General features: G+C 40.8%; 2 protein-coding genes and 1 non-coding gene across 5 annotated transcripts in view; all 3 read right to left on the minus strand.

Annotated features, from left to right (window-relative positions):
- The window catches only part of LOC127450913 (E3 ubiquitin-protein ligase DTX4-like), a 28099-nt gene extending 23366 nt beyond the window's left edge, over positions 1–4733 (minus strand). Inside the window, exons 1-2 of one of the 3 annotated variants that reach the window (XM_051715474.1) lie at positions 4714–4733; positions 2725–2942 (exon numbers count right to left, since the gene is read on the minus strand). In XM_051715474.1, the coding sequence (XP_051571434.1) occupies positions 2725–2935 (211 nt within the window). In that variant the 5' untranslated portion in view covers positions 2936–2942; positions 4714–4733. Of the gene's footprint in view, positions 1–2724; positions 2943–3163; positions 3249–3432; positions 3974–4713 lie in introns of those variants that run through there. The other 2 variants (XM_051715431.1, XM_051715523.1) reach the window with 2 other exon arrangements.
- trnaa-cgc (transfer RNA alanine (anticodon CGC)) lies at positions 4041–4112 on the minus strand. Its single transcript has one exon. It is a non-coding gene; the product is annotated as a tRNA-Ala (tRNA).
- A 690-nt stretch (positions 4734–5423) lies between the features above and the next one.
- On the minus strand, positions 5424–7703 carry LOC127453928 (nucleolar transcription factor 1-B-like). Its single transcript, XM_051720776.1, has 2 exons — positions 7576–7703; positions 5424–6289 (listed from the first exon to the last, which is right to left on the minus strand). The coding sequence occupies exon 2, from the start codon at positions 6285–6287 to the stop codon at positions 5670–5672; it is 618 nt and encodes a 205-aa protein (XP_051576736.1). The 5' UTR covers positions 6288–6289; positions 7576–7703; the 3' UTR covers positions 5424–5669.
- Between the last annotated feature and the right edge of the window lie 5798 nt (positions 7704–13501).

Raw genomic sequence — 13501 nt, forward strand, 5'->3', positions numbered from 1 at the left:
CAGCCAACAATCCAACCCTTTGTTTTGGCTTCACGTCACCCCTTTTTATGGGTTCAATTTATTCCTTTCTTCTCACCAGCAAAGCCCTCATGTGTGTTGATAAGACCATTTCTCAATCATTAAGGGTTAATGGCAGGCCCACTTGAAATCCAAAGTCTACATTACATGATAGTACACTACAAACATGAAGCTTAAAACTGATGTAAGTGAGTTGGCTTGTGTTGAAATAAATACAGGCAAGCCATTTGAAATTTGGTTTTAAGTCCCAACTATTCCATCACAGTGAGCTTTCAAAGCATCTGCAAATGGTCATGCTTAAACCATCACAATAGAGCAGTCATCAACCAAAAGGGGTTTTCAATGAATACTGCTGATATCTAGAAATTAGTGTGGCAGAAGGCCGATATAATGTTGTTACATTTAATGCACATGAGACATCCACAAAATTGTTGAACCTTTATTTTACACAATATTCACTCAAAAATACACTCACCATGCACTTTATTTGGAACTCCTGTACACTTACATATTCATGTGATTATCTAATCAGCCAATCGTGTGGCAGCAGTGCAATGCATAAAAGAATGCAGATACAGGTCAGGAGCTTCAGTTAAAGTTCACATCAACCATCAGAATGGGGAAATATGTGATGTCAGTGATTTCGACTGTAGCATGATTGTTGGTGCCAGACGGGCTGGTTTGAGTATTTCTGTAACTGCTGATCTCCTGGGATTTTCACATGCAACAGTCACTTGAATTTACTCAGAATGGTGCCAAAAACCAAAAACATCTTGTGGGCGGCAGTTCTGCAGACAGAAAGGCCTTGTTGATGAGAGAGGTCAATGGAGAACACTGGCCAGACTGGTTCGAGCTGACAGAAAGGCTACAATAACTCAGATAACCCCCCTACACAATTGTAGGGAGCCGAATAGCATCTCATAGGGCCTGGCAATAAAACGTATCGGTATTTATCGACAGTACACCTTTATCGATAATGATATACATTTTTTTTTTCGATATAACACATGATAGTTTCACTTAAATGCATTCAAATGTAAACAGACATGAAGTTTGGTTGCATCAACAACGCTCAAGCGTGCACCGTCCCTGGATCATAAACAGCCTATCATATGGCTTGATAAAGGAGCGTGCTACGAGTTACAAGCAAACAGCCAATAACAAGTTGCGTTGCTGTGGGGTTCGGTTGCGCCATCGCCATATGACATCAGAACACACTAACACATGTGAAAATGAGTGCTGTGCCTGCCGGCGATGAGGAGATTGTGAATAAAAAAGGACATGTCAGCTTGCCAGTGTGGCAGTTTTTTGGTTTCTTTACATCTGACCAACATCAGAACACCACTGTGTGTAAGCTTTGAAAAAAAAAAAAACGTCCCGGCCAAGTACGGAAACACAAGCAACTTATTTCATCACTTTAACCGCTTCCACCCTTTGGAATATGCAGCATGTCGTCCGCCACGACCTACATCTACCTCACCTCAACAAACAACCCACAAGCAGTCCATGATGGCGAGGTACTCGGCAACAATGCCTAATGAGAAATCCTCCAAACGATACAATGATATAACACTTATTTATTTAATCTTCATATAAGATATAAGGAAGAAGATATTTGTTTAAATTTTATTTTGTTTTTGACTGTTAAAACTAAAATTATTTTTTTGTTTGCCTTAATAGAGTGGGTAAATTAAAAATACAGTGGTTAAATTCAAATCTTTTTTCTACTGGTCTTTGTTTAAAAAAGGTTAATAAAATGTATCGATAATTATCGATACCGAATGATATGAAACATTATACCGTGATAGATTTTTTAGCTGTATCACCCAGCCCTAGCATCTCAGAATTCACACCATGTCGAACCTTGAAGCGGATGGGCTACAACAGCAGAAGACCACGTCGGGTACTTTATTAGGACCATAGTGTTCCTAATAAAGTGCTCGGTGAGTGTATGTGCACTATCCATCAACAAGGCTGTCGTATATTTTGGAAATGACACAAGGAGGAACTAACAATTTTTCGGAATTTCGCCATGAGAAGGTATGTGTGACCACACCTATAGACTAATTTTGAGGATCGTAAACATTTCTCTTGTCCTGGGCAAAATCTCTAGTCTTTTATCGCTTATTGTGACATGTTCACCAATGGCCGATAAATTGCCTTTGCAATGAATCTTAGCATCCGATAAAGTTCTGGCAGTGTCAGAAATTCTGCGTTGCCGTCGTGAAGTTTGCTCCTAAGATGACCAGATATCAAAAAACACCCAGCCAATGGTCAATCGGAGCGATTGAGACCGAAGTCTTTACTACAATGTGTAATGAATAGTCTGACATAATGTCACTGAGTAATTGGCCTTAACCCAAGATCTCATCATATCATACAGTCTGACATGCAACAATTGTGAAGGATCGTAAAAATCGTACAGTGTGCACACGGCTCAGGGTTAATCTGCCAAGCAGGCACAGTTACTGGCCTTTTTTCAAAATCTCAAAATTATTATCTGCCTTCAAAAAGGCCAATTATCGGCCTGGTCGATATTTATCGGTCTATCTTTACAATCCAGCACTGAGATTATACGTGCATTTAAATTATCTCAAAGCAACCAATAACAACATATTAATAACATGCATAAGAAAAGGGATAAGAAAAATCCATGTCACAGTCATTGAACATGAGGGTATGATGTCGGCTCAAAAATCGTCTTACCGGTATCTTGCCGAAACTGGTGCATAGACTGCAGGTCAATGATGTACGGAGATAGACGCGAGTCGACCTGGCCCAGCACCACGCTCCCGGCGCCGCGAGGGTCGCTGCGGATCACCGCTTCGATGTGATGGGACACCGCCGGACTGTAGGGTCGCCAGCGCCCGTGCTCGTTCAGCCATTCCCAGACGACCACGGCCGAGGCTAGCAACATCTCATACCTGTGCAGAGAAAAAAAAAATCACGTCCACAAAATAATGTCGTATGATAGTGTCTCGTCTCAGTTCATTATTGTGCAGCGACTAATTCCCGCTCGTGCGCAGGTGCACATTTATAAGCACATGATTCATATGACTACAAAGAGAATATGTTATGGACAATGTTAAGTTGTATGCGAGACGTTTTAGTAATGCATTTCAGCTATTGCATCCTTAAAAAGCACCTTAAAGAAATCTGCAAGGCGGATCTTTAAATCTGATCGTCACATCACATAGCCTGGATCGGATCGAATAGTCCCCCTCTTCATATATAAAATGGTAGCGGTTCAGTTTGTGATGGTGGTTGTGTTGCTCGTGTTATGTGTGAGTTATAACATGTTATAACAACCCCATATTTTCGGACTGACGTTGAAAGTGTGAGATGCAACAACAATGCAAAGCAAAAGGCCCATTTTCACCAAAACGCGATGAAAAAAGACATGCAAGCACTCACCAGTAAGAGATCGTTCGTGTTTGCTCGGTTGCATTCAAAACAATTCCGAGGGTGAATCCATCTTAACTTCAGCAAAAGCATCCGTGCAATTTAACAATAGTCCCAGATTTTTTTTCTCTCTCAGAGGAAAATGCTAATTTAATTATTGCATTATTTTGCCTTGAAATCCTCAGTCGACGCAGGGCCCTGTTAAAGACCGCTTAAATGACGGGACTCATTTTGCCTATTGCTATGTGAAGACATTTAAACGTTATTCTTATTCTAGTAATGAATGTGACATTTTAGCAAGATTCTTCGATCGTTTGTGTGCGTCTGCCAACGGTCACGCCCACCGATGCTAAACTGACCAATGGAGTGTCGAGTTCTACGCCCACTGAAGCTTAACTGACCAATGATCTACGCAAAAGTGCAACTTCCGAATAATAAATGCCTCCTCCCCACATTTATACAACCGTACGTGCATTCGATGTTTTTATGTACTTACTACACAAAGCTCTGCATATTCAGCCTTTGCTATAGCATAACGAGAATATACCGGGATTTAAATTAATTTCACAATTTTGTTGCGCATTGTTGTCAGCTCTTGTCTTCGTGAGAGAAAAGATGAGTGGAGATGCCGGGGATTGAACCCGGGACCTCATACATGCGAAGCATGCGCTCTACCACTGAGCTACATCCCCCTCTGTAAAATACTTGGAAAAACTTCGACTTTAAAGGAAGATAGATTGAGCATCTCTGTAGGTTTATATAATATGATTTCATAAAACCATATTCCCAGAAATCTGTAGTTTAGCAGCTAAGCCATCTTAAAAAAAAAAAAAAAAAAAGATCGATTGTTACTCTTCCTAGAGCTTTCAAGCGACATCCACCAAACTCGGCACAGACCTTCAGACTGTTCTGAACAACCGTTTGTGCACGGCGGACCATGAAAAATAAAATCCCACTGATTTACATACAAACGCTCGTTAATTGAAACTGTCTTTAATTGAAAAAATTAAACAACCATTCTAATACTTTATGTACAATACAAAATATATCCATCTATCTTTCTGAAGGTTTTATCTGAAGGTTTACTTGACTGTCTATCGGTTTTAAACTTTCAGACAAAGGCTTTGTCAAGCCAACCTCAAAGTTTGTCTTGACAAACTTTACCTATCCAGTTTAGAATTCATATTTCTATTATTTCTCAAGCCCATCTAAACGGTAGAACAGAGCTGAAACAGCATTTCTCAGAATGCGTAAGAAATCATCTAGACCTAACGCATGAACATTTAAACTTACTCGAAATGTTCTGGTGTGGTTTCATGGTTGCAGCCCCAAAATGGTTGGAGGTTCAGTGCCTTAAAGGAATAGTTCACCCAAAATATAAAATTCTCTCACCATTTACTCACCCTCATGCCATTCCAGATGTGTATGACTTTCTTCTGCAGAACACAAACAAAGATGTTTAGAAAAATATCTCAACTCTTTAGGTCCATACAATGCAAATTAATGGTGATCTTTGTAGCTCCAAAAAAAAAAAAAAAAAAAACATAGGAGTAATCCAAATGACTCTTTTACTCTAAATCTCCACTTTCACTTTTACATCTGACAGTCACATGTGGTGCCTGTTTTGTTTCACTTTCACATCTGAAAGTGAAAGTTAAAGTGGAGATTTAGAGTAAAAAAGGACTTAAATATTGTTCTGTTTCTCACCCACACCTATTATGTTGCTTCTGATGATAAGGATTTAAAAACTGGAGTCGTATGGATCACTTTCACGTTTCCTTTATGTGATTTTTGGAGCTACAAAGGTCTGGTCACCATTCACTAGCATTTTATGGAGCTGAGATATTTTTCTACAATCTCTGTTTTTGTTCTGCTGAAAAAAGAAAGTCATACACGATGAGTAAATGATAAGAGAATTTTCATTTTTGGGTGAACTATCCCTTTAATGTTACAGTATATCAACAGTCTTGAGGACATGTTAGTTAACCAGAGAAAACATTAGACATTTTCACAATCACTTTATTTACGTGAAAAGTATTTTTATTGTAATATATTTACATCTGCAGAAAAAGGAAAGGAAAATAAAAAAGCCTGACAGCTTACAAAAAAAAAAAAAAAAAAAAAAAATGGTGTGGAATTGTGCACTCACGTACAAAAATGTTTTGTAACACTTGAACTCACTGGGCAAAGACAAATGTTTTTTGGCCTATTCATTTCTAAGCTCATGTCTCTGCCCATCTCTGTGCTTTTCATAAGGCAGTCAAGTCATTTCCCCCATCTTTGTTCTCTTCAGACCAAATAGCACTACCTGAAAATGGCTTGAGGTCTACAAGCAACCCCACTTTCTCCTCGTTCTTCTCCTCTTCACCCTGTTTATCCTCTTCTCCTGCTGCTGCCTCATTTTGTTTCTCCTTCTCCTCCACTTCCTCTGCATCACTTTTCTTGTCCTCTTTTCTCAGGTTCGCTTTCTCCCTCAGGTCAACGCTTGAATAGTCATCCAAAGAATCATCTTTGACATCATCATCTTCCTGTTCTTCATCCTCATTGGCATGACTTTCATTCTGCTTGTCATTATCATCCTCCTCCTCATCCCTTCCGTCGTCACCTCTAATGACCTTCTGCTCTTCATCATGGGGTTGAGGCCAAATGTGAAGACCAAATCTATTTTCCACAGACCCAACTCCTTGTCTCAATCGGTCACGCAATCCACCTTCGGCGAATACTACGCGTTGGACAGTGTACTGTCCGTTTGTGTCAGCATTTAGTCTCTTATATAAGTACACCAAAGCCAGAACAAGTATGACCCATATGAAGAGGAGGGCAATGACAGTTGGGGTGCTGTTACTATCAACAGTGTCAGACATCATGGCTGTAGCGTGAAAGAAAGAGAAGCACATGGGTTGAAATAATGAATAATGTCAGCAGATTACACATTCATAAAATGTAAGTCAATGTAAGTTAAAACTTTGCATAGACGTCAAGATTTCACACTGAAAAATGATTTACATTTCGGTTATTTCTCACCAAACCAACTGTTTGCCTTAAGAAGACTTGAAATATGATGCATAAGTGGCAAGTACTACTTATATGATGCTTTTGGGTTTCTTTTTGAGCTTTGAAGTGTCACTATCAGCTGCCATTGTATTGAATAGACACACCAGTATATTATATTTTTGTTTTTCCTTTTGTGCTCCATTTGAGAAAGAAAGTCTTATTTGGTTTGGAGTGACTTGCTATTCCTTTAACATATCTGAATACAATGCAAAATAAAAAAATTTTAAAAAAAATCAGGAATTCTGGACTTAATGCTAGATACGCATGAATATTTTGAAGCAATCCACATTGTATTCCTGAGCTTTAAGTGGGTATTCACTAATAGTCATGTTCTATAGAATCTGCGATAAACTGACTTATTTGCCCATGTGAACATTGTGTTTCCGCCATTCAGTGTTTGACAGTAAACCCACTGCAGTGCACTAGCACACAGGAAATATCCATGCTTGCATTGGTTTTTGAAAAAACTGACAAATAATCACTTTATTTTTCAACATCATCATTACAGTGCATAAGAAAATTTGAATGCACCCCCCTGTGATACCCTTCTACACTAACACAGCCTATTAACTGACATTTTTAAATAAATAAAAGTTTCAAAGCACTTAACAGCACTTACTACAATTCACAAGTTTTGCTGATGCAGCTGTGAATGCTATAAATGTTGCCCCAGTAGGATGACAGCAATTTTCTTGCACTAACAAATGTTTTCATTGTGTATGATTGTCCAAAGTAGTATGACAAGTAAACCATATGAGACCAATAATTGCCTAAATAAAATTAGCCTAATAAATTGTTTGAAGACAGAAATCACCTAAAGTTACCTAAAGCCCATGCATAATATGCCACTAAATTTACATACAGTACATAGAAATATACAAATAACATTTATAGACAGAAGAACAAGAGACTGTCAGAGGTTGTATGAGTAGCAGGCATGTATATAAGGCAAAAATAAATATATTTGTGGGTGAAATGAAAAACAAAAAAATATGGGGGGGTGGGGGGGAAGAAAAACAACAAATAAAAATCATATGAGGTATACCCCTAATAATAATAATACAGAATACATTGAATATCAGTTAAGCAATAATAACTTACCTCTATTCAACTGTTCTTACATCCATAGCCCATGAGAGCATAAAATAGAAAATTCAAATATGTCACAATCATATAAGCAGGAAAGAGGGGCAGGGAGTGAGCAAGCAAGAGAGAGAGAGAGAGAGAGACAGAGAGAGGGAGGGAGGGAGGCTACATGTAATTAAGTGGGTGTGGGAGGTGTGTTTATAAGACCTTCACAACCAACAAACCAAAAAACGGAAAAGAAAATGTTGATTTTGATGTGAAATATAAATTCTAAATTCTGGAGATGTTTGTGCCATACACAAATTTAAAGCAGTGGGAGGTGTTGGGAAGTTACTCAGAAATTATTGGTCTACAAATGACTACAAATAGAGACTCATCAGCTGTCACAGAAAAGCTAACAGACATACATTTAATATAATTCATGCTTTAAATGTATTCTACATACATAATATTATTTTAGAAATGTGCAACTTTAATCTGACTTTCTGTAATCTGACTCAAATACTTGAACTTTTGTTTTATTTTAAGTAAATACAGTCAATTGAAGTCAGAAGTTTGCATACACTTAGGCTGAAGTCATTAAAACTAATTTCTTTAACCACTCCACAGATTTCATATTAGCAAACTATAGTTTTGGCAAGTCATTTAGGACATCTACTTTGTGCATGACACAAGTCATTTTTCCAACAATTGTTAACAGACAGATTGTTTCACTTTTAATTGGCTATATCACAATTTCAGTGGGTCAGAAGTTTACATACACTAAGTTAACTGTGCCTTTAAGCAGCTTGGAAAATTCCAGAAAATTATGTCAAGCCTTTAGGCAATTAGCTTCTGATAGGCTAATTGGAGTCAATTGGAGGTGTACCTGTGGATGTATTTTAGGGCCTACATTCAAACTCGGTGCCTCATTGCTTGACATCATGGGAAAATCAAAAGAAATCAGCCAAGACCTCAGGAAAAAAAAATTGTGGACCTCCACAAGTATGGTTCATCTTTGGGAGCAATTTCCAAACACCTGAATGTACCACGTTCATCTGTACAAACAATAGTACGCAAGTATAAACTCCATGGGACCACGCAGCCATCATACTGCTCAGGAAGGAGACGCATTCTGTCTCCTAGAGATCAATGTAGTTTGGTGCAAAAAGTGCAAATCAATCTCAGAATAACAGCAAAGGACCTTGTGATGATGCTGGAGGAAATAGGTAGACAAGTATCTATATCCACAGTAAAACGAGACCTATATTGACATAACCTGATAGGCTGCTCAGCAAGGAAGAAGCCACTGCTCCAAATCCAGACTACAGTTTGCAAGTGCACATGGGGACAAAGATCTTACATTTTGGAGAAATGTTCTCTGGTCTGATGAAACAAAAATTTAACTATTTGGCCATAATGACTATTGTTATGTTTGGAGGAAAAAGGGTGAGGCTTGCAAGCCAAAGACCACCATCTCAGTCGTGAAGTATGGGGGTGGCAGCATCATGTTGTGGGGGTGTTTTGCTGCAGGAGTGACTGGTACACTTCACAAAATAGATGGCATCATGTGCAAGGAAAATTATGTGTATATATTGAAGCAACATCTCAAGACATCAGCCAGGAAGTTAAAGCTCAGTCACAAATGGGTCCTCCAAATGGACAATGACCCCAAGCATACCTACAAAGTTGTGGCAAAATGGCTTAAGGACAACAAAGTCAAGGTATTGGAGTGGTCATCACAAAGCCTTGACCTCAGTCCAATAGAAAATTTGTGGGCAGAACTGAAAAAGCATGTGTGAGCAAGGAGGTCTACAAACCTGACTCAGATACATTAGTTCTGTCTGGAGGAAGGGGCCAAAATTCCAGCAACTTATAGTGAGAAGCAAGTTAAACAATTTAAAGGCAATGCTACCAAATACTAACAAAGTGTATGTAAACTTCTGACCCACTGGGAATGTGATGAAAGAAATAAAAGCTGAAATAAAGAATTCTCTCTACTATTATTCTGACATTTCACATTCTTAAAATAAAGTAGTGATCCTATCTGACCTAAGACAGGGAATGTTTTCTACGATTAAATGTCAAGAATTGGGGTAATTTAATCACAGTCTACATACCGGTGACCATATGAATATTTATCAGGTAACCTTCCCAAGAAAGGTTTGGGCTCACTTTTGAAGGTAGGTGAATGAGCGCTCTATATTGAAAGGACTTGTGAATGGATAGATGCCACGTCTATGTTGTAAAACCTCATGAACATGTTTTGCGAAGACCAGCCTGCTACCAGACATATGTCTTGTAAGGACACACCATTTGTCCATGCCCATGAAGAGGCCATGCCTCTAGTTGAATGTGCTTTTACGACAATAGGGTAATTCACACTCTGTGATTCGTAAATGTGGGGAAATGTGTATTTGCGTTTCGTATGCCATTTATGGGCTAGAGCTTCCACCCCCTGTGGGGCTTGGGACATGGAGTACAAAAGGGGACAGTGGGCATCCTCAGTGGAGGCAAACAGATTCGACTTCCGCTTTGCTGAATATTTTTTATCAAATCCTCATAACTGTCTGAGGATGAAGTCTCCACTCACCTGGTAACACACCCTGGCACGACAGCAGATCTGCTCCGCAATTCAGGTGACCTGGGACATACGTTGCACGTAGGGAAAGGAGATGGCACCCACTCCATTGTAGGAGGCACTGCGTCAGGCTCATCATTCTCAGTGATCGAGTTCTGCCCTGGCAATTTATATCCACTACTGTCATGTTGTCCAAACTAATCAGCACATGGTGATTCATTACGTCGGAATGAAAAGCCCTCAAGGCTAGAAATACAGCCAGCAGTTCTTGGCGGTTGATGTGCTACGCCAGCTTCGCACCTGTCCAGGAGCCGAAAGCTGGGTGACCATCACACACCGCACCCCAACCAGTGTTGGACGCATCTGTGGTCACTACTTTTCGCCTGAAAATCTGACCCATCATAACACCCTGTTGGTAAAAGGCTGGAGCTGTCCATGGTGCTAGAGCAGCTAGACAGCTGTGAGTTATGTGCATGCGCCTGTGGTGCCAGGCTTGTTACAGTACATGTTGACTGAGTACTGAAGAGGTCTCATGTGTAACAGACCTAATGGTATGATGGTGGATGCTGCTGCCATAAACCCCAGTATTCTTTGAAATGACTTCAGAGGAATTGTTTTCCCCAGTTTGAACTGAGACAGACAATGGAGAATGGTCTGAACGTGCTGGTTCATGAGGTACGCTCGCATGCTCATGGAATCGAGCCTGACTCCCAAAAAGGAGATTTGTTGACTGGGGGAAAGTGTGCTTTTCACCCAGTTGATATTTAGACCTAGGTTTTTCAGATGGCAAAGCAGCAGGTCCCTGTGTTTGCTCAGTAGAGCATCTGATTGGGGCAGTAATAGCCAACTCTTGAGGTCATTCAAAATGCATTAATTTTTAGAGAGGAAAGTGCCGCATCGATACATTTCGTGAACATGCGAGAAGCCAGAGACAGACCGAAAGGAACGCCTTTGAATTGATACGCAGTCACCTTGTACGTAAATCTCAAGAACCGCCTGTGGTGCGGCGCAATTTGTATATGAAAGTAAGCATCCTTCAGATCTACTGAAGCAAACCAGTCCTGTGGACGGATGTACAATAAGATCTGCTTCTGACTGATCATTTTCAATGGGTGCTTTGCTTGCTAAATGGGAAGCGGTTGGCCACAATGTGAGGGGTATGTGAGACGCGAAGAGGATATACCACTTTTATTGAGAATGTAAGCACGACCCATGTTTTTACAATAGGCTTTTCTTTTTTTTTTTGGCAACACATTCTTTATTGAAGTGTGACACATAAAAACAACATTCTGACATATATCCCATTCCCAACAAATTGCCGTGGGGAAATTTTGTATCAAAATTTGTGTCTGTTGGCGACTGCCAGTTTGCAGGAACCACTTATCCAGTCGAGATTTTTGCAGTTCTTCTGGAGGGGATCACTCAGGACCGAGCTCCTCAACCTAAAGGACATGAAGAATCTCCTTGTGAGTGGCGTGTGTACCCTCCTCGCCCTCACTAGGGGAAGGGGTGGCGACATCATCTGTGGACCACTCACCTGATGATGCGAGGGATAAAGCCTCATCCCCATCGTCAGAGCCACCAAACATAATGACCATGCACTCCAATAGAGGGCCGGAGCTCATCACATGCATATTGCACAGGTGAGGACGTTGTATCGGATGCTCCGGGGGCTCATGGGGTTTGCATCACCACAAAGTCCTCCTCGAAAGCGTCCATCTCTACCTCACGGCCCCACCGTGCCTCCCTGTGTGGACCAGCAGGATCTAACAGAAGATGTCCTCAGTCTTGAAGGAAGAAAATTCTGAAGAAATGGTGTTTGTGAACCCGCTTACATAGGCCAACTGCACGCCTAAAGGGTGGAGCTTAAATAACATTGCCAATCACAGGATTGGCTTTATTGTACAAGGGTTTCATCGGGGAAGAAATCCCCTAGCGAGTCACAATGTGGAAGTGAACTGAATCGATAGGGAACTTCTGTTCGCGCCGGTCTTTTTGACTTTGCCACCACTTCCGTGTGTAACATAGGTGGTGACTTTGCCAAATTATTGGTCTAGTAATGGATTACACCCAACACTGGCAGTGGGCAACATTAAAGTAAGTTAACATACAGTATACATACATACAGGATACAGTACGTATGTATGTATATATTTATATATATACAGTGCATTCGGAAAGTATTCACAGCGCTTCACTTTTTCCACATTTTGTTATGTTACAGCCTTATTCCAAAATGGATTAAATTCATTATTTTCCTCAAAATTCTACAAACAACACCCCATAATGACAACGTGAAAGAAGTTTGTTTGAAATCTTTGCAAATTTATTAAAAATAAAAAACGAAAAAAATCACATATACATAAGTATTCAAAGCCTTTGCCATGACACTCAAAATTGAGCTCAGGTGCATCATGTTTCCACTGATCAACCTTGAGATGTTTCTACAACTTGATTGGAGTCCACCTGTGGTAAATTCAGTTGATTGGACATGATTTGGAAAGGCACACACCTGTCTATATAAGGTGCCACTGTTAACAGTGCAAACCAAGCCATGAAGTCCAAGAAATTGTCTGTAGACCTCCGAGACAGGATTGTATCAAGGCACAGATCTGGGGAAGGGTACAGAAAACTTTCTGCAGCATTGAAGGTCCCAATGAGCACAGTGGCCTCTATCATCTGTAAATGGAAGAAGTTTGGAACCACCAGAACTCTACCTAGAGCTGGCCGCCCGGCCAAACTGAGCGATTGGGGGAGAAGGGCCTTAGTCAGGGAGGTGACCAAGAACCCGATGGTCATTCTGACAGAGCTCCAGCATTTCTCTGTGGAGAGAGGAGAACCTTCCAGAAGAACAACCATCTCTGCAGCACTCCACCAATCAGGCCTGTATGGTAGAGTGGCCAGACGGAAGACACTCCTCAGAAAAAGGCACATGACAGCCCGCCTGGAGTTTGCCAGAAGGCACCTGAAGGACTCTCAGACCATGAGAAACAAAGATTGAACTCTTTGGCCTGAATGGCAAGCGTTATGTCTGCAGGAAACCAGGCACCGCTCATCACCTGGCCAATACCATCCCTACAGTGAAGCATGGTGGTGGCAGCATCATGCTGTGGGGATGTTTTTCAGCGGCAGGAGCTGGGAGACTAGTCAGGATTGAGGGAAAGATGAATGCAGCAATGTACAGAGACATCCTTGATGAAAATCTGCTCCAGAGCGCTCTGGACCTCAGACTGGGGCAAAGGTTTATCTTCCAACAGGACAACGACCCTAAGCACACAGCCAAGATAACAAAGGAGTGGCTCCGGGACAACTCTGTGAATGTCCTTGAGTGGCCAAGCCAGAGCCCAGACTTGAACCCGATTGAACAGCTCTGGAGAGATC

This window comes from Myxocyprinus asiaticus, chromosome 1, assembly GCF_019703515.2.
Source record: "Myxocyprinus asiaticus isolate MX2 ecotype Aquarium Trade chromosome 1, UBuf_Myxa_2, whole genome shotgun sequence".
Classification (NCBI taxonomy): Eukaryota; Metazoa; Chordata; class Actinopteri; order Cypriniformes; family Catostomidae; genus Myxocyprinus; species Myxocyprinus asiaticus.

Coding starts and splice junctions, on each gene's coding strand:
- LOC127453928 (XM_051720776.1), bottom strand. CDS start 6,287: ATGATGTCTGACACTGTTGATAGTAACAGCACCCCAACTGTCATTGCC.